Raw genomic sequence first — 18,456 nt, 5'->3', positions numbered from 1 at the left:
CCAATGAAAGTCATTGATATTGCAACTCAGGTCCAGAAAGTCATGAGGATTCACACCTGTCACCCAGCACACAATGCCCACAAAATAAAAACATGAACAGACACTGTATACAAAGGAGGTTGTGATTGGCTCAAAATGTATGGAGAGCTAGAACTGTCTCTAGAATGTATGCCAACATTGCCACTGTGTTATGCATTTGGAATGCAAGTGTCCACAATAATACATTCCATTAATACCCTGCAAAGCAGGTTTTCATGTGTAACTGCCACAACAATTAGACGATCTTGAACAGACCATACACACACACAAACACACCCACGCGCAAGCACACCCACGTGCATACACTTTTTTCAAATGCAGCTGCCTGTTGCTTAGCTCAGCCTGGCCCTTCTGCTCTGCCTCCATATTCAAACCCTTATCCCTTGTAAGCATTAGGAGCCTAACGTTTGAGCGCCCTAGGCATGCAGACTGTCTGCCCTTAATGTTCCTATTTGCTTCGCAGTGAAAAGGCATCACAGATGTTCCCATCCCCTCCCCACCCGCCACCCCGCCCCGACCACGAGGATATCTAGTCCGAAGTTACCAAGGGGTCATGCCTGGCTGGTGGAGCAGTATGCCCATTCCATGCATGCCCCATTGAGCATGAGCAGCAGCACAGGGTTGCTGCAGGGAAAACTCCTGTGCTCTTCTCTCTACATACACTCGCTTTGGCCATGGGCGGAAGGGTGCTGTGCACACCCAGCCTGTTAAGGACAAGCCCTCATGAAATCTTTGGAAAATGTTTTTTTTCCCTTTGGCACCGTGCAGCTAGAAAGAGTGCCCATTCATGTGTCGGTGTATTTTTTTTTAGCAATTCCCCAATGCCACATTAGGTTATTCTCTTCTTTTCGAAGCTGTAAATACATTTCTAAGTTGTCTTGGGAGGTTAGGTCAGGAGACACGTGCGCACCTTGGAAGCAAAACGACACAGAGCACCACAGGTTCGATCCCAAGGGTCGATGCTTAGAAATCTCTGGATATTAAGCGCGTTATAAATATCATATAATATGACTTCGAATTGGGACTCCTCAAAAAGATTCTTTTAATGACTTGTTTTAGAAAAAAAAACCTAGTCTTGCATTGTGTCCAGTAATTGTGCTGTCCAATGACCTGTCTCCAGTGTATCACGTGGTCTTGAGGTGTGGCCTGCAGGCACAGGGCTCGGTTGCTAGCTTTTCCTCATGTCCTGGAGAACACTGACGTCCAAGGTCCGGGATTCACCTGTGTTAGGAAAACTTGTTCGTTAATGATGGTGGTAGATGAGTGTCAAAATGTAAAAACACAAAACTATGAAGAGACAAGTTATACTGTAAATTAAAACATGGGGCTTGAAAAGAGATGTTTAGGAATCGGCCATCTTCCCATGTTTACCCTCTCCTCCCCCATAGCCCAAGCAATTGGTGCACTGCAGGGCTTAAAGTGTCAGGATTTGGGGCACTTCTTGGTAATTCTAGGGGGCTTTTCTAAGCGATTTGTAACGGTTTCATACTGGTTGTCGACATGGGGGGCATGTTGGCCCAATTATTTGGTGAGGTGAGGCCCCAGTGGTAAAGCCAGAATTGCATTACAGGGTGGGCCTGAGTGGTCTACACATGCAAAATAAGATGATACATCCATGTTTATCAGTGTGTTTCTTTTGTCACTCCTGCAGTCCAGGTGGACTTTTGAGATTGTATAGGATATATTAATTGCATTGCAAATAATAGAAGTTACTATTACTCAACTAAATGTGGCTCAGGTGTAAGACGGAAAGGCAGAAAGGAGCCTAATTAGAATATGCGCATGCAGGTTCCACAACGATCTCCGGAGATCTGCACACATGTAAACGTGACTCCTATGGGATGGATCCTCTTCCATAGCCCCCCTTCCCCTGCTCACCCAGTCATTCTCGGTCTCCACTTTCCCCCATTTTTGTACAGCTCTCCATTGCTCAGGGTGGGACCGCATCGAACGAGTCCCACACATGCAAAGTTAGTACAGTGTTTTCCCTTAAGCCACACAATAATATAGCGCCTCGATGCCTGCGGGCTGTAGTGTGCTCTACAAATACAAATAAATAAATAAATAAATAATAATCATATGCAGATACATAATTGCTAAGGGTGAGCATTCGAAAGTCAGTAATGAAGACAAAGCACTGCCCACTTCCTCACCCATCTACTTCATCAAGACTCTTGTCTGGTGAACATATGCTGAAACCATGTTCTGTAAATCCTGGCATTTATAGCACATGCCATTTTGCCTTGCTTTGTAGTTCATGGATATCGAACTACAACTGCCAGAGTGCAATACGATGTGTGCCTAGAAGCTAGACTGGTTGATTATTTCATACCCACGTGAGACAACCCAAGATCCTGTCCAGTGAGATGAACTACTTTCAAGACACACCCTGGAAGAGCTTGTTTAATAAAATCACATGATTAGTCATTTTGGACACAGACATACATGTAGCTCGTGGTTATGCAGAACACGAATATCAATTTGAAATTCCAGGAAAAGAAAAGTTAAACATAGTTTTTGCACAGCAAAGAAGCAAAAATGCCTTCCCATCAGCTGTTAGGGACAACTTTGAACACTGTTGAACCTAGCAAGAATGTCTGTGTGTGTCCTAAGGCGATGAGGGTGGGCCTTGCCCCCTAATGCCGCACCCTATCTACAACACTGTGAAGCACTGAATGTTATTGGTGGGACACAGATTAAATATTTAGTTTGGACATAAAGCTGTAACAGGGTCAGAGAGATTGGCTGGGAATGTGCGAACACAGTTCCAATCCCCGGGTCTGTGCTTAGAAACCTCTTGGTATTAAGCGCGTTATAAATAACGAATTCCAATTCCAATATGTTGAGTGGCCACGACCGGAGGCCATGGCTAGTGGGACTGGAATAAAGTTACTGGGACAACAGCTCTTAGGCCGTAATTACTATTTTAGGCTGCTATTATTTATTGCGCCTAACACCTTTTTCTGCACCATCACCCCGTCTCGCCCTTCTAACCACTGGGAGATACTGGGGTATTTCCTCCTTCTGTGCACATAATTATGCCAATGGATTCTTACCATGCCAAACTGCTGACATGGCTTAAAGAACCAGAAAAACCTGTTAAGATACAGACACTTACCCATTTTCCTCTATGTTTTAATGGCAATGGCACGGTGCCTGTTGGCACAAATGGGAACTGCAGTAACATTCTGCGCATTGCGGATTTGGCTGAAGGTACGGCTGACCTTCTCGACAATTTCTGGATCTGTGTACAGCGTGCAAGCAGACAGTTGCCTCCAGCCTGGCGAGGTGTGTGCAGTCTCTCAACCCTTCATGTGCCTGTCCTTGTAATACCTCAAGAGCATTTGATTTTGGCTCATCCAATGCCTGAAATCTGTACCCCCTTTGTCCGCTGTGGCCCTTGTGTCCCCTTTATCACCACATAAGGACAAATCAGAGACTATTCTTGATGGAGAAAATCTCAGACAATTATTACTAAGGAAAAGGTCCAACTACCTCTCAGCAGCATCCGCACGGGCCTTGGCAGACGTTCCGGATGGATATTGGTTATCTAGCCACACAGAAACCTTTTTTCCTCCCTCCTGGCACCTGGCATTCAAGCAGCAGCAAATACCAAATGGCTTCAGGTGACCAGGTATGAACTCTTGCTCTTTATGAACACTTCTGAGTCAACGTTTAGTGCCATCGAGGAAGAATTACAGGCACTAAGGTTCATAACTTTGCAAAACCGGTACATACTCGACCTCTTCTTGGCAATGGAGGCCAGAGTATGCCGGAAGTACCTGCTGTACATTTGTGCCTCCAAATGACACTGAGAATGGCACGCTCACCGGAACTATCACTGCTCTGCATTTTGTCTTTTACTTCTTCTTCTTTTTTCTTTGTTGCTCCTCCCAAATCGTTTTGCGTTTTTGCTCTGCCCAGGTACCAACAGGTGCGGCCATGATGATCGTAACTCTGTCCAAGACTAGGTCCACCACTACTTCATCCCATATGAGTACTCCAACTAAAGCTGCTTTGTTTCCCCAACCAAATTGGCATGCTTGTGTGATGGGGTAGATTGTCGAAATGGTGGGGGGACGAGTCAGGTTGATTCATTGGAGGAGTACAACCATATTGAGACCGGGGTGAGAGATGGCTGTAGAGATGTTCCCCAAGAAGATGATTATGATTAGTTAAAGTATTAGCTGAAGGGGGCAATGTCGAGGTGGCCAAAGAGGGTCCCTTCTATTATGAGGAGTTCATGTTGCGAGTGCCATTTTGATGACTGGGGGTGCGGCAAACTGAGCGCGGTTAATGTTTTGTTTAGAACTGATACAATATTGGCTTGCATGGGCGCAGAAAGATGAAGTATCAAATCTACCAAATGTACAAACATACATGTACCTTAATACAAATACATGGACAATTCATTAATCTCAGTATATGTGCCCTTCTACAATGAATCAGAACATGGTGGTTAGGGATCTCTTGCAAATGCACTTTTTACTTCTTCTAAACATGTTTTCAGACACAGAAGGCAGGTAAATGATGGCCCAACCTTTTGCGGTCGTCATCTGCAGAAATAGACTTGCGTTTATGGTCTAAGTCTTGTAGATAGTAGGTATAATCTCCTGATGTTTGAGAGCGTGAACAAAAGAGTTTTTTTGTTTATTCTGATCAGTAGTAAAACACTGGATAAGCTAAATGCCTAAAGCTATTTAGTTATTTCAATTTGTGCGATAAAGTGGGAGCCTTGTAGATTGGAAAAGTTGCAAAGGAACAGACGCTATCTTGCCCTCTGTATTAAAATCTTGAGAGCAGATTAGTCATTTGTTCAGTTAAGTATTTTTCCAGGTCATCTGAGGTTGTATGTAGCTGCCAACTTCGAAGGTCTTTTTAAAGGTGCCAGAAGTCTGTGGAATGGCGATCGCTATCTATAGTCCAAGGGAAACAATAATTTAGCAGACCTTCCTCTATTTGCTGAAATAAGTCAGCAATACCATGTGCAATCATACTTAAAGATTAAAGGTTTTCAATAGTAATGTTTAAACTATGCACCAACGTCAGGACCTACCTACTACAACCATTCCCAAGAAGAGTTGAGCTTTAAAATATGATCTGAAGATAACAATGAATATAAGCCTGACCAATGTAAATGGAAGAATTGGGGAAAGATGGGATTTCTTTGACAAGGTTTTGCCCAATCATATTTGGTGGGTTGAGAGTAATAAAGTGTATCTGGGAGTGTTTTTTGATGCAAAAAAGTTTATAAACTGCCAACTGATGTTGTATTGTTCAGACTTGGGTTAGTTTGGTCCTGCAACACCATCTAACCGCTCCCCAGAGCTTTTGTACAATAAACTTGCTTTATATACAACCATTTACTCTCTTCTTAAGTGGTGGGCCTGTTTTTGGTTAAGGTGATTAAAGGGTCACCCCCACATTTCCACCAATAAGAAAACAAAAAGAAGACTATTTGTACCCTGGTAACAGCCCTGGAACATTGCACCTACCCTGCATTCTAGCTCATTGTCCACTTCATCCTAATAATGTAACTAATGGCCCATAGTCTTCGGCCATGCCGCATTCCCAGACGAGCAAACCAGAGTACACATTTGCGTTTGCCGCGGACCAGGCCCACTACCCAGGCACCAAGGTATATCACCAGTTTTTCTACTTACAGTCCTACACTTTCGAAAAATTAAACACAAGACATATTCCCAAAAATGTCCTTTCAGGTCCTTGCTAATGCTTATCACGCAGGTTTGTTGTAGTCTAGCCCACCACTTCAGGCTGTAACCGCAAGCAGAATATTTTTTCCCATTCAAACCTACAGCTTACTTCGGCCATGCCACATGCACCAATAAGCAAAATACGAAACACAGGACATATTTGCAAAACCATGCTTTCCAGTTCTTGCTGACCCTCCTTGAAAATATTTGCTGCAATCCCACCAGCACTTCAACTTGTACCCACAAGCACATTTGTTTTCCATTTCAAACCTATCACAATTTTTAAAAGACTTTACCACATAGCCGGTCCCTGGTGGCCATGCACACCTTAACACCATTGCTAGACGGATATACACCAAATTTACAAAAGCACGCTTTCGGGACCAAGCCGCCACTCCTGCTGCAAATTTGCTGAACACCTGTCTAGCGGTTTGGGCTTTAGGTGTGAGCACATTTTATATCCATTGCGTCTAACGGAAAAACCACACATTTTGGGAACCCCCTATAACTTTGCCCCCCCCCCCCTTGATGAAACCTCAACAAAATCAATCTGATGGGCAATATATGTTTTTGCAAAGTTTCGTGAGGATTCGTCTGGGGTCCGAGGGGGGCGAAGTTATAAGCCGCCCAAAAAGTGTTCTTCCTGTGGGTTGAGCAACATAGCCATAACTACTGCGGGTCCTGTAATATTTACATTTACTATATGCCTTCATGCCACATTGGGAAGTTACTGCTAATTTTGTGGTGATATGTTATGGATTAGGCTTCCCCAGGGGATTGGGGTGGCCTGCTGTGGATTGATCAATGAGTGGTGGTCAGGTCATTCAAGAGAGGCGGGTGGGATACAGTAAAGGGTTGTGATAGCTGAGATAATACTAAGATGTTTTCCTTGGAGTGAATATGTGATGTGTGAAGTGAGGTGGAATTAGGTTTATAGGTCAAGGAGACAGCTTTCGTGGTTTTAGAGGGCGAGGTGTCTGGGAGGTTACTATGAGGCAAGTATTGTCTGTGTGGTTAATGGAAGCAGATAATAGAAAGATGGTGATACCCTCAATGAGGCTCTTTTTGTGGCCCAATTAGAGGTAGTCAGTGTGGCAGGTGATAGGCATGGCAGTGTGAGGAAACCACAGAGGCCTTCTAAGTTGGAGAAGTGTGGAGGGAAACTGATGAATGTTAATGTGGATTTGTGAATGATGGCAAGGGCACTACCTGTCTTTTGGTTTCGTTTGTTGTGGTGGATTTAACAACCATGAGGCATTAGCTACTCCAACATAGATGTGCATGTCATGACAAACAACATTTTAAGAGAACGTCTAGGCTGTGTGCATAATGAAGTTCTGCATGTTGGAGGGACTTTTGTAAGCAAATTGCGCATTGGTGAGTGTGAGTAGGAGTTTTGGTGGGATTGTTGTGTGTGTGTCAGTATTGAGGAGGTTTGTGATAGTTTGGGGTTCAAGTTCATACATTTATTTTAGTTGTTTATTTTATTTTATTTTGTACATTTGGAGGAGCGCGTAAAACCCACAGGCATCTAAGCACTGGTTACGCGAGTTGATGGGGAGGGAAGTACCAGGTAGAGGTGGAAACAAGCTACATGAAAGTCATCTATCAGTTTAATAGGAAAGTTTTGAGGTGTTTTCTGAAGACATGGTACATGGTTTGTTTCATAGGTAAGGAGGTAGTTTGTTCCAAATCGCTGGGGCACGGGCAAAGAAGCTGGCACCCCCTGCTCTTTTCCTGTTGTAGCGAGGAGTGAGGAGGCAGTGTTTGTAGGGAGCCGTGGTGGGTCTGAGGAAGAGTGTTTTTTGATGGTATCCATGAGGTATTGGGGAGCCTCATTGGCAATTCATTTGAAGGTGATAGAAAGTATCTTGAATTTCATTCTGTCCTTAACTGGGAGCCAGTGAACTGATTTTCTGACTTCCAAGATGTGGGCATGCCTTTCAATGTCAAGGCTTCCCGTAGAGCATTGTTTTGGGTGGTTTGGATTTCTTTCTGAAGTTCCACATAATAAGGCGTTGCAATAGACCAGTTTGGATCCTACATGATTCTGTTTTGAGATAAATGGCTTGCTAGAGTTGATTAGTTTGATTGCGTATCCTGAGGGGGTGGCAACGTAGTTGACGTGGCGGGTCATGGTTAGGGAGGAATCAAGGAAGACGCCAAGGGTTTTGATGGACGTTGCTACTGGAATCTTGTGGCCGTCAATGGTGAAGGTATTGTAATCCTGGTGTAATTTGGCCAGGTGTGATGCTGGGCCAACGCTCATCATTGAGGCAAAGGCTGTGAGCTGCCATCCAGGCCTGAATGGTTTCGTAGATGGCATTGATGCAAAGTGTGTCTGTAGGGTAGTCTCCAGAGAGAGGTATGAGGATTTTTGCACTGTCCGCATAGTTGGTATATGAGATACCAATAGCATCGAGGTGGTCAAAGAGGGGTTTGGTATACATGTTGTACAGGTTGGCGATACACAAGAGCCTTGGCTGTGTAGATAGCGGGTGTAGAACAGGGATGGGTTCGGGAAGTGAAAGATGCTTAGTAGTTTACCTCTGAAGTGATTGGGTTCTGGCCTATGGCCCTAGCAAGCTCATACAGGGAGTCAACTCTTGCTGTTTTGGCAAACAAGCACAGGGATTTTGTTTTGTGATGAGGTCACCTGGTTTCCAAGCAGTCAGTTTTACAGGGCAAGATGGCTCAGTCAGCTTAAAGAAGTTTTTGCTTGCAGAATTCTCAGCTGTTGCTGCAAGCTTTGACAAGAAGCGGAAACTGATCAAAATAACCACACAAAAGCAGCATTTTACTTCCCCAGGGTTATGTCAGCCATAATCTCTGAGTGACGCAATCATTTAAATGTTAATTGAGTATGTTTCATTTTTGAAATGCTGGTCCTAATTGCCATTTGCACTGAAAGTTATTTGACTAGAGGACTATTTTGCAGCGTTACTGCAGGAAGCAAGTATTTTTTTTTAAAAAAAGAGTGCCTAATGCTTGCCAGATTATTCAAAGGAAGGTAATTTGACAGCTATGCAAAACACCTGCCTGTTCACACCTCAGATACTTACTGTGTTTCCTCCGCCAGCCCCTGAGTAGGGAAATAAGCCAAACTACAATAAGCAGGAACAAGACTCCTTGTAACAGTGGGCAAGACCCCCAGCTGCTGAGTTTGTGGATCACTGCACGAGAAGAAGCACAGGAAAACACATGTTAGTCAAGCATTTGAGGGAGAATTACACAGGCCATTGATTTCCATTACATATAATACTATATAAAATGCTCCCCACAAAAATAGGAAACACTACACATATAGGAGCATCGTGTCGGCTGCTTCCATCCACCCGGCTGCACAGACATGGTTGGATCAGTGGTACCAGCAGGGCAGTGCCACATGGAGGTCTACTATTACCGCCTCATCTGAAGAGGAACTTTCTGGTAAAAACCCACATCTATTGCTATGTGAAAAGGATTATTGATTACAAAAGAAAATGTAGTAGAGTTAAAATGTATTATGTAGTGGCCTAAAAGGAACTTTCAGTGGAAACGGAAATTACTTTTGTACTCCCTACCCTAAACAATATGTTTACTCCCAACCTCAGAAAATATGGAAATAAAATACCCACCCATTTCGAAACGGTATGTGGGGGCCGTTGATGTGATGTTCCTGGCTGGGTTTAGCGTGAACCCTTCAAGATTCATGTCACATAGTCATTGTTTGATGAGTGTTTGCTGAGCTGGTTTGCAGAGGAACAAAAACTCAATTTGGCCAGGATTTAGTTTTCGATACCTGCTCGTTATCCACACTTGGATGTGAACGAGACAGCAGTGTGAGCAGGTGTGGTGCTAAGTCTGGAAAAGTTCCGGGGCTGCACTAATGTTGGGACTGTCAGGACTCGGGGCTAGCTAGCCTCTTAGTCGTAGCCCCTGAGATTCTATACAGGGTTACAACCAAAAGACCCTGGGATATAGGCCCCTCAGACCCCCCTAGCAACGCCTCTGTGTGTGAGGTATTCATTGATGCTGCCCTTGCCTGGCAACTAGCACTTTCTTCTCCCACACCAGATGCAACACACCAAGCTACATTCAAATGAGGGACAACAAACCGTTTAGCTCTGCTCCTGGTGACCTATACTATTGGGTACATTGTGATTCAGATTAGTTGCTCTGCAAGTTTTAATTATTGCAGGACTCGACTGGTGTGTACTGTACTTCGCTTCTTAATTGCATAATATTAATATTTCTGCATTGCAAGATCACTCCAAGACTGATTGAAGAAGTTTTGATGGCATATTGGCTACAGTGCAGCTAGGTCAATTCTTACACAGCTAGATTGATTATACACATTGTGCCCACCCACATGTATTGAGTTCTTTGATTATGTGATATTATTTATCACCCTACCGTACTTCTTTTGATGGCATTACATCAATTGTTCTGTGATGCTAGACTGATTCAGACGAAAAAGCTACTGCTGATTAACTGCACATGGCTCATTTGAAAAACCTGAAGGTATTTCACTTACTAGTCCCCAGGGATCTGTCATCCAGGTGGCCAGGACATGGCCATCGCTGTTGGATCCAGTTCCTGGGTCTGAGGGAGGATCACCAGGATGGGGGGGGTCTTTGGGGAGTGGAAGTGGGACACTGACGGGCGAGACACGGTACCCCATTCCCTGTAACACCTTTTTCCCATTCAACCCTGTAGGATATTTAAAAACTCTACTCCCCCTTTGCGACACGAACACTTTCTTAGACCGTTACAGACAAGTCAGAGAGAGAACTCATAAGACCGAGAGTTACAGCTGGCGTGTGGAGGTGCAGATGTCTACGGTGCACTGGGGCCTCCCTCATTGATAGGCGTGCTGGTTACTGTGGTACCGTCCTTGACTCCAGAGGCAAGACAAACCTACGGGATCAATACAGCCGGTGAGTTGGAGGAAGCTGATACCAAACTGTCGTGTGTTAAGCCCAAGGTTGCAAGTGGCAACTTTAGATGAACGCAGGAACTTGGAAAAAAGAACTTGTGTGTGTTTGAACTTTTGTGAAAGCCCAGAGAAGGGCCAGCTGCAGAGTGGTCAGGCGCAACAGGAGCGCTCAGTCGAAGGACTCTCGCTGGCCCCTTTTGTGTTGAAAGCTACAAGTACCAGAAGGCCATAGGAAAGGGCGACATGAGATGTCAGAGTGGTCCTACAAAGGTCATATCAAATCCTTTGTTCATTCGAAAGTCTCTGACCCAGGGCTGAGAGAAAGCTAGTGAAAGGGAACCCCGCTTTCTGATAAGATTGTGAACTGTAAAATAAGGCAAGTGTGAACCCGACGAAGGCATGCCGAGGGAGAGCTAGTAGAAGGGAACCAACGCTTTCTGATGAAATTGAGCAAATCATGAACTATCGAAAGATGGGTATGTCAGCCCGATGAAGGGATCCCAAGGGGAAAACTACTAAGAGTGAATCCCGCATTGAGAGAATGCAGAGTAAACTGTATATTTGGCGAACGTGAATCCGGATGAGGGATGCCTGCGAGTTGGGGTGAAGAGTAATATACATTGTGTCGACGAAAGTGAACCCGGTTGAGGTTTGTCCACAGTGGTGTATGTTTAAAAGCCATTGAGGCTCCTCAATGTTACAAGCTGTATTTGAAAGGCCGTGATGAATCCTTGGGTGGGGGGTCATTGAACAAGGAGCATCCAAGCCCGGTGTAGGGCGGTCCTAGGTGCGAAGAGCCATCGCCCAGGTGCAAGACCACCAAAGGAACTTTTATTTGTTTGTTGTTTTGAACTATCAGCCCTTCTAAGGCAAGAGACTTTGAGGAAAGAGACTTAGCCCCTGAAAGTTCTGGTATCGTTGAACTGGAAGTGTGAGCCTCATGCTGGAGAGGCCCAAGAGTGTGCTGTGCTCAGGAGTTCCGCCTTGTACCATGGTTGAAACGTGGGGAAGGGAGACCCAGACATACCATCCTGACTTAACATATTGAGAACACTTCTTTCTTTTCTGGTGAACATAATCCCACACTCTTTTTGTATCTTAGTGGTAAGGATTGGCAAAAGTTCTTTTTTAATATAGGCCCTTTATATTTTACAAGACGCTACTAGGACTGCCTTATTATTATTTGATGGTCGTAGCTTGCTCCCATCTTAACTTTTGGTTTAGATCAGGCGTTTTCCTCAACCCTGCATACTGTTTAATAAACACCCTTGAACTGTGATCACTTATGTCTGTCTTTACTGTTGCCACCATGAGTTCCTTACAATCACTGATTGCATAATGTGATTTGTTGTGCATTGCTACATTTATTATTAAACTACTAGATTGGTTTTAACAGTTTCAGTAGTCTCTGGTCACCCTGACTGTATAATATTACTTTTTTTGCCAGTATTTTTCTTCATAACGTCATTAGTTATCCCCCATTTGTGCTTCAATGATTGATTGCATAGTTCCAACCGTGTTGAACTGCTGAATCCTTTTTTACATTGTGTCAGGAATAAGTGCTGGAACAGGAAGGGTGTGCTCAAATTTGCTTATTAAGGACAAGGAGCTTGGGGAAGACTGAAAGACTACATTTCCCAGCAGCACTTGGGAAAAGTGTAGTTTGTAGCCACGCGCGCTTTGCCAGCTGACAGCTTATTACAGGCAACGGTGCAAGGCAGGTGTGGCTTATTCGAACTATGGAGCGGTTGGTGTCGGAGCAGGAAGGAGGGGTTTGCACGCTTTGTGGAATGCTGGTTTGCTGACTTCTCTGTTGGATTGCAGCTCGCAAGGGCGAGGACGCTGCCGGGCTGCCTGATTGCCGTACAAAGCTTCGTTCGGGAAGACCCACGGGGCTTCCCGGACTGCAGATAAGTACCGGAGGGATTCGAGGGGTGGGGGTTTTGTGCTCCCTGAATTGTTATGCTGAAATGAGGACTCAAATCTGTTCTATGGTCTGCGGTGATTACGAAAAAACATTGCTAGCAAACATGAAGCAGGCACATTGCTAACCGTTTTGATTTCAGTGCTCACACGCGGAATTAAGCAATCTGCTTCCCACATGAGTATATGAGTTCAAATACATGTGTGAATCAATTCAACGCCAACTAGTGCTGCAAACTAGTTAGGGTTTATGACTGTTCTGTACATGTTGCTTGAGCTTGCCCAAAGGGCCATGTGTGTCGTCCATCAATTTGGGGAAATATTCCCATTTGTTTGTTTTCATCATGCTTTTGTGCAAAATGTGTTCATTCTGTGTTTGGTAATGGTCTAGCACATGTATTAAGGTGTGCTTAATCAGGTACAGGCAGGGAGCAGGTGTATGGTGTATGTTTAGATCAGGACTACTAGTGTTTATGGTAATTAAGTTATAGGAAAAATGGTAGGCCTATGTCTAGATAGGTTGGGGTTTTTCCCTGGTGTTTCCTCTTCCCTATCCAACCTAGGTGTTCCCTTAACCTCTATCCGGTGTTCCTAAATTCCCCTACCCTATCCACAACCTCTCCCTAACTCCTCTTCCCCCCACTGGCTGCCACGTGGTAACCTGTTTAATATCTATCAGGTGCCTGTGCCAACCACGCTGGGAGGGTTGAAATCATTCGGCTTCTGTGGTTCGGGGGAGAGTGATGATCTCTCTTCCCCACTATTGTGTGTTATTGACACATTGCTAGATTGACTATGCACTGTTAGATTAGTTACTGCCCAACTGTACTGCACTCCTTGACTGCATAATATTAACTGTTTGCAAAGCAAGATTAGTTATTACCCAAATGTAGTTCCCACCATTTGATTGCATATTGTTGAATGGTTGCATTGCTAGGGTGATCCGTACACTGTTAGACTGCTTTCCACACCGACGCCTTAGTTACCTATATGATGTACTGAGTTCCTTGATCAAAAAATAGTAATAGCATGCCATTGCAAGATAGATTTATAAAGCCTGGCTAGTCTCTGTCCAACTTTACTTTACCGCTTGATTGTATGAAATGAATTGGGTTCCATAAAAGTGTTATGCTAGAACACCATATTGATTACGGTCCGACTGTATTTCTATCTTTGATTACTCAGCGGCTAATTTTAAAAAGTTGCAGAGCTGTGAAATAAGTGTAGAAACGTATGTTACGCTTTGGGGCATTTCACAAAATGTTTGCAGGCAGAGAGGGAGACAAGGAGAAATGAGTTTCTGCCTCCTCATTCCGTCCCGCCTGTAAAAGCGCACAGTTTTACACATGAATGCCACTTTCACGCCCGCAGAAAACAAATGACGTACTATGGAATCCTCCTGCATTTCACACCTGCTATAAACAGGCGGAATCCATGCTGTCTCCAAAAGGTAATTTGCTGGCAGCATGTACATCTTCCACAAAACAGAGGGTGAACTAAATGAACACAGGCAATTTCACCTGTTCTTACATTTCTATGTTCCGCTCCATTCTGTAAATGTGGGAAATTGCATACCGGGGACACACCAGCACATAAGTGCCTACGTTAGTTGCCACTTTCTATAAAGTGAGCCCCTTAATATCAGATGTTCCCCACTGCTAGATTATTATTATTATTATTAATACTATGGTATTTTCGTTTAGCGTGCACCTAGCTTTGAGAAGCAATGGAGTGCCTTACAGAGGTATACAACAATATAGTTACACAACTAAGTGCTTTACAGAGGTGAACAACAGTACAGATGCATAACAGAGTGCTTTTTCCGAGGAAACAACAGAACACATACACAGCAGGGGTAGGATACAGAGGGGCACAGAGGAGGGGTACAGCTGTACAGGATGATGGGGAGGAGAGGAGAGGACGGCGTCTAGCAAGTCGGGTGGCACAGGGAGGCGACGTGATGGCCTAGGTGTTGAGGAGGAGAGACTCATTGAAGAGGTGGGTCTTGATTTGTTTTCTTAATTGTAGGAGTGCAGGAGTGAGCCTGATGCTGATGGGAAGGAGGTTCTGTAGTCAGCATATCAGTTTCTGTGTGCGACACTTACCTGCATTTTGTATGGTATCTGTCATTTCTGTCTCTTGGGATATATGTAGTTCACAATACTCCTCAGGTGACTGACCTGCACCTGCCTTTGGGGGAAATGTTATTTCTGTGAGGGTATCAACAGTATTTTCATTATCTGGTAAGGGTAAACTATCTGTTGATCCTGACTCTTCATTTTGTGTTTCATTTTCACATTGCTTAGTCTCTTTAAATCTACCTCTCTGTTCTTTGGGTTTTTCCTGCTCATTTTCTCCTTTTTGGTCTTCATGTTCACACATCTGACTGGTCTGGTTCAACTCCAAGTTAAACTACACTCTTTTTTTGCATGTGTTATAATTCCCTGTCTCATTTTCATTGGTCTGTTTACTTGTTTTTAAATCGGCAAGCAATTCACTATTTTTATTCAAAGGTGATTCATGGGCAAACATGTTTTCATCAGGGCAGAGTTGACTAGCTAGTCACTTGCCCCTATGTGCAAGATCACTCCTATGACCTTCTGCACCTACACTTGGCTGTTGCTTTTGAGCTGCACATCATTTTCCTATCTGCTCAGACAACATTTTAATTTGGGGCTCTAATCACTGAAACCTGTCCATGTCTCTTTATGGTCTGGCCCGGTTGTTGTTAAATTCACCATTATTAGACCTGTTCTGGTACATTTCAGGAGATTGATTTCTGTTTGTGTTTCCCATGAATTCTCATGACACAGGAGGTAGAGAACATAGTGCGACCATCCTCTGTCCATGGTCAACCCGTGGTGGAGACTGACAAAATTGGCGAGGTACATAATTCGTATTTTGCCTTTCATTTGGTGGGAACTGTTTGCTATGCTGATTTCCGTTTTCAATGAATCTATACACATACGTTGGTCTTTCTTGGTGGCCATACACCATTGTGTTTGGGTCCAATCTAGCCTCGTCCCCTAATGTCTGGTATGGGCTGTTGTACATCTGATTCTGATTGTTATTTAGGCCTGGAATATCATGGCGAAACCCCACGCTGGGAGAAATACCAAGGTAACGAGGACTAATGTAAGAATTTCTGTCGCTGGGATCAATGGATTGGAAGATAGGAGCCTGGGGTGGTGTTCTCTGTGGAGCCACGCCCCTTTGATTATGTGTCATGTTATTTTTTGCCTGAGTTTGGGCTGTGATTTTTACATCCAAAATCACAGGTGTGGATTCCTAAGACGTTGATTTTGTCTCCTTATTTCTAGACCCCTGCCCTTTCTGATTAAATATCACCTCATACAGTTTGGTGACCTGTCCAATTATCCATTCTAATGGTTTTTCCCGGTCAGATTCACAGATTAATTGGGAGACAATTTCTTTTTGGAGCCCATAAAAAATATGCAGTTTTAAATTCTACTGAGTTACGGTTAAAAATCACATCAAGGAATTCCAAGATGGCAGCCAGTGCAGGAGGAGTGTCTCTGTCCCCACCATTCCTCGTTTGAAACCGAAACTAAAGCAACGTGGTCAGGAGGGTGTAATCTCTGTACCACAAACGTGTCAGGAGAAGGAAAATGGAAAGGACCGAGGGGGTAAAGCGTTGTGCTGGGCAGCTGCAAAAAGTTACATGAAGCGGCCAGTGGAGTGAGCGACAGGCAAAGCCTCACGGCGAGGAAGACACTTCTTGCTGTTTTATCGGCCCAAGCCAAAAGATATTCTTGAACAGAGCCATACTGAGATGATTCCCTGCATGTGAATGTATTATCAGCCCTTCTCACCATATTCCTCATGTATCAGATCTGCATCTCCGGAGGAAATAATGGAGGTTCTGAACCTGTTTTAGCATTCTGGAGAGCAACTGCTCAGTGCAATGGGGAACCTCGGGGCAAACCCATATCATGGTGCGGGCCCTCGGGATGAGCTTTTGTGGCACCAGCTCCAATACCCTTTCTGTGCCTCAAAGCAACCTCAGTGTTACCTCTGGTGCCAGACTCTGACCAGCTCTTGGCCCATTGGCCTAATGGCCAGTATTAACCATGTGAGAGGGAACCTCGGAGGAACTCGTGCAGTGGTAGTTAGCCAATTTAGGTTTGTTTAGAAACCCCCTGGGATCCTAGGAAAGGAGTCTACAGACTGGGCTTCCAGGGGATAAGAGCACCATACTTACCTAGAGATTTCACTTCATCTTGGTTTCAGCAAGGACAACTAAGTCAGAAAGCAAGCATGACAACAAATTAAGGACCCCTAAAGATCTTATAATTTGTGCTGTTTCATCGAAAAGGCCCCAGGAAAGTTTGCTGGGAGGCCTCTGAGCAAAGGGAGGGGATGTGAGGAAAGACTGCAGTTGGATCATGGCCTCTTTACCATCCACAGCTGATTGTATATTTAATTTCATCCGAAGAACCCCGCGCACAGCATATTTAACTCTCAGGCTTCCCTCAGCCTGAATACCACGTGGAGCACCGGCTCCGTGGTGTACCCGATGAACCCACCATTGTCCCGAGGCATTTTGCCATATCTAAGATGGCTGCCATACTCGGCGTGATCCTTGCCTGCTGTTCGATTGCTTCTTCAGGTTGCTAAGCAACCATTTGATCACGTAGGCTATTTCAGCCAATACTATCTGCCAGCAGGCAGAAGCCAGCCCACTGTCAAAGGCCCGCTCTTTAAGACCCTGTCCCAGGCCTGTCGGAGCCGGGCGGACTGAGAGGCCGCTGCATGCTCGCTTGTCATTTATGACTATACCTGTGCCTGTCGCTTTGTCTAGAACTCTGGCTGCACACACCACTTCCTCATGAATCCACAAGACTGCAACTTCCACCGGATGCCACTTAAAGGATAAGAGTGCTCCTAATGACCAAGAACCACTCCACGTCTCCTTGGCTTGTATCCACGCCTGTACGCTTACATTGCATCTCACTTATGTGCCATTGTGCCCCTGATACATGCCAATAGCCTCTCCTGTTGCTAAAAGTCCTTGTCTTCCCTCCTATTGTATTATCACCCACCCCTATCCTCTAAACCAGCTCCAACTGAAATTCGAGCAGCCTTAGTTTACCTCCTACCCCAACACTGGATCGGAACCATCACCCCTCGATTCCGGCTCTACCTCCCCGATCGTTGCTACAACATCACTCCACCCACCCTCGCTGTAACACCTACTTCACTAGGGCCATCCGCACTCTGTCTTCCGCTCGCAGCTCTAAGCCCGAGGTCCCTCCTCCCTGTGTGTCCATAAGCTCAGTGACCGGACTAGATTGAGTGCGGCCAGCACACACTGTCTTCTTCCAAACATTTGAGTGTTAAGTGTTGCTAAATATACATTGTGTTTCTCCAGATGACTGTGTACACTGTTAATTGCCTGTTACTAATGTGCTATTAGGCTGCTTTTGTCACATTTTGCTAGATATATTATCATGCTATCTTGCCCATAATATATCAGCAAGCACAGGCTTGCCTGTTCTACTGTGCCTCACAACAGCTATACTAGCCTTATTGAGCATATATGAACAAACTTGTCACGACTGAGCTTCCAATTGTTAGGCCGCCATACTTTACCTCACATTACGGATCTACCTCCAATCCACAGGCTCCCATGGCCAACCCCCGAGCCATGACCATCACCATGGCCACCCTCTTACCCCTTTTTAACACTATAGCGCCTACTAAATTCCTCCCCCCTTCTCTCCTAGTATACCCATGACAACCCTAAACCCAGGAGACTCCTTGGGAAGTTACTGTCCCATCGCACCAAGTCAACGGTCCAAGTTACACCGCATGGACCACCCCCAACATACCTTGCCTCAC

General features: G+C 44.8%; 1 protein-coding gene across 1 annotated transcript in view; it reads right to left on the bottom strand.

Annotated features, from left to right (window-relative positions):
• Positions 1-1,057: 1,057 nt before the first annotated feature.
• The window catches only part of LOC138579647 (CD276 antigen-like), a 122,597-nt gene continuing 105,198 nt past the window's right edge, over positions 1,058-18,456 (bottom strand). Inside the window, exons 5-6 of the mRNA XM_069649899.1 lie at positions 8,816-8,926; positions 1,058-1,260 (exon numbers count right to left, since the gene is read on the bottom strand). Of these exons, the coding sequence (XP_069506000.1) occupies positions 1,208-1,260; positions 8,816-8,926 (164 nt within the window). The 3' untranslated portion in view covers positions 1,058-1,207. The remainder of the gene's footprint in view (positions 1,261-8,815; positions 8,927-18,456) is intronic.

The sequence above is a fragment of the Ambystoma mexicanum genome, chromosome 3p (assembly GCF_040938575.1).
Source record: "Ambystoma mexicanum isolate Mex_15411 chromosome 3p, UKY_AmexF1_1, whole genome shotgun sequence".
NCBI classification, from domain to species: Eukaryota; Metazoa; Chordata; class Amphibia; order Caudata; family Ambystomatidae; genus Ambystoma; species Ambystoma mexicanum.
The sequence above is the reverse complement of the archived record's forward strand: the minus strand, read 5'-3'. Positions and strand labels throughout refer to the sequence as shown.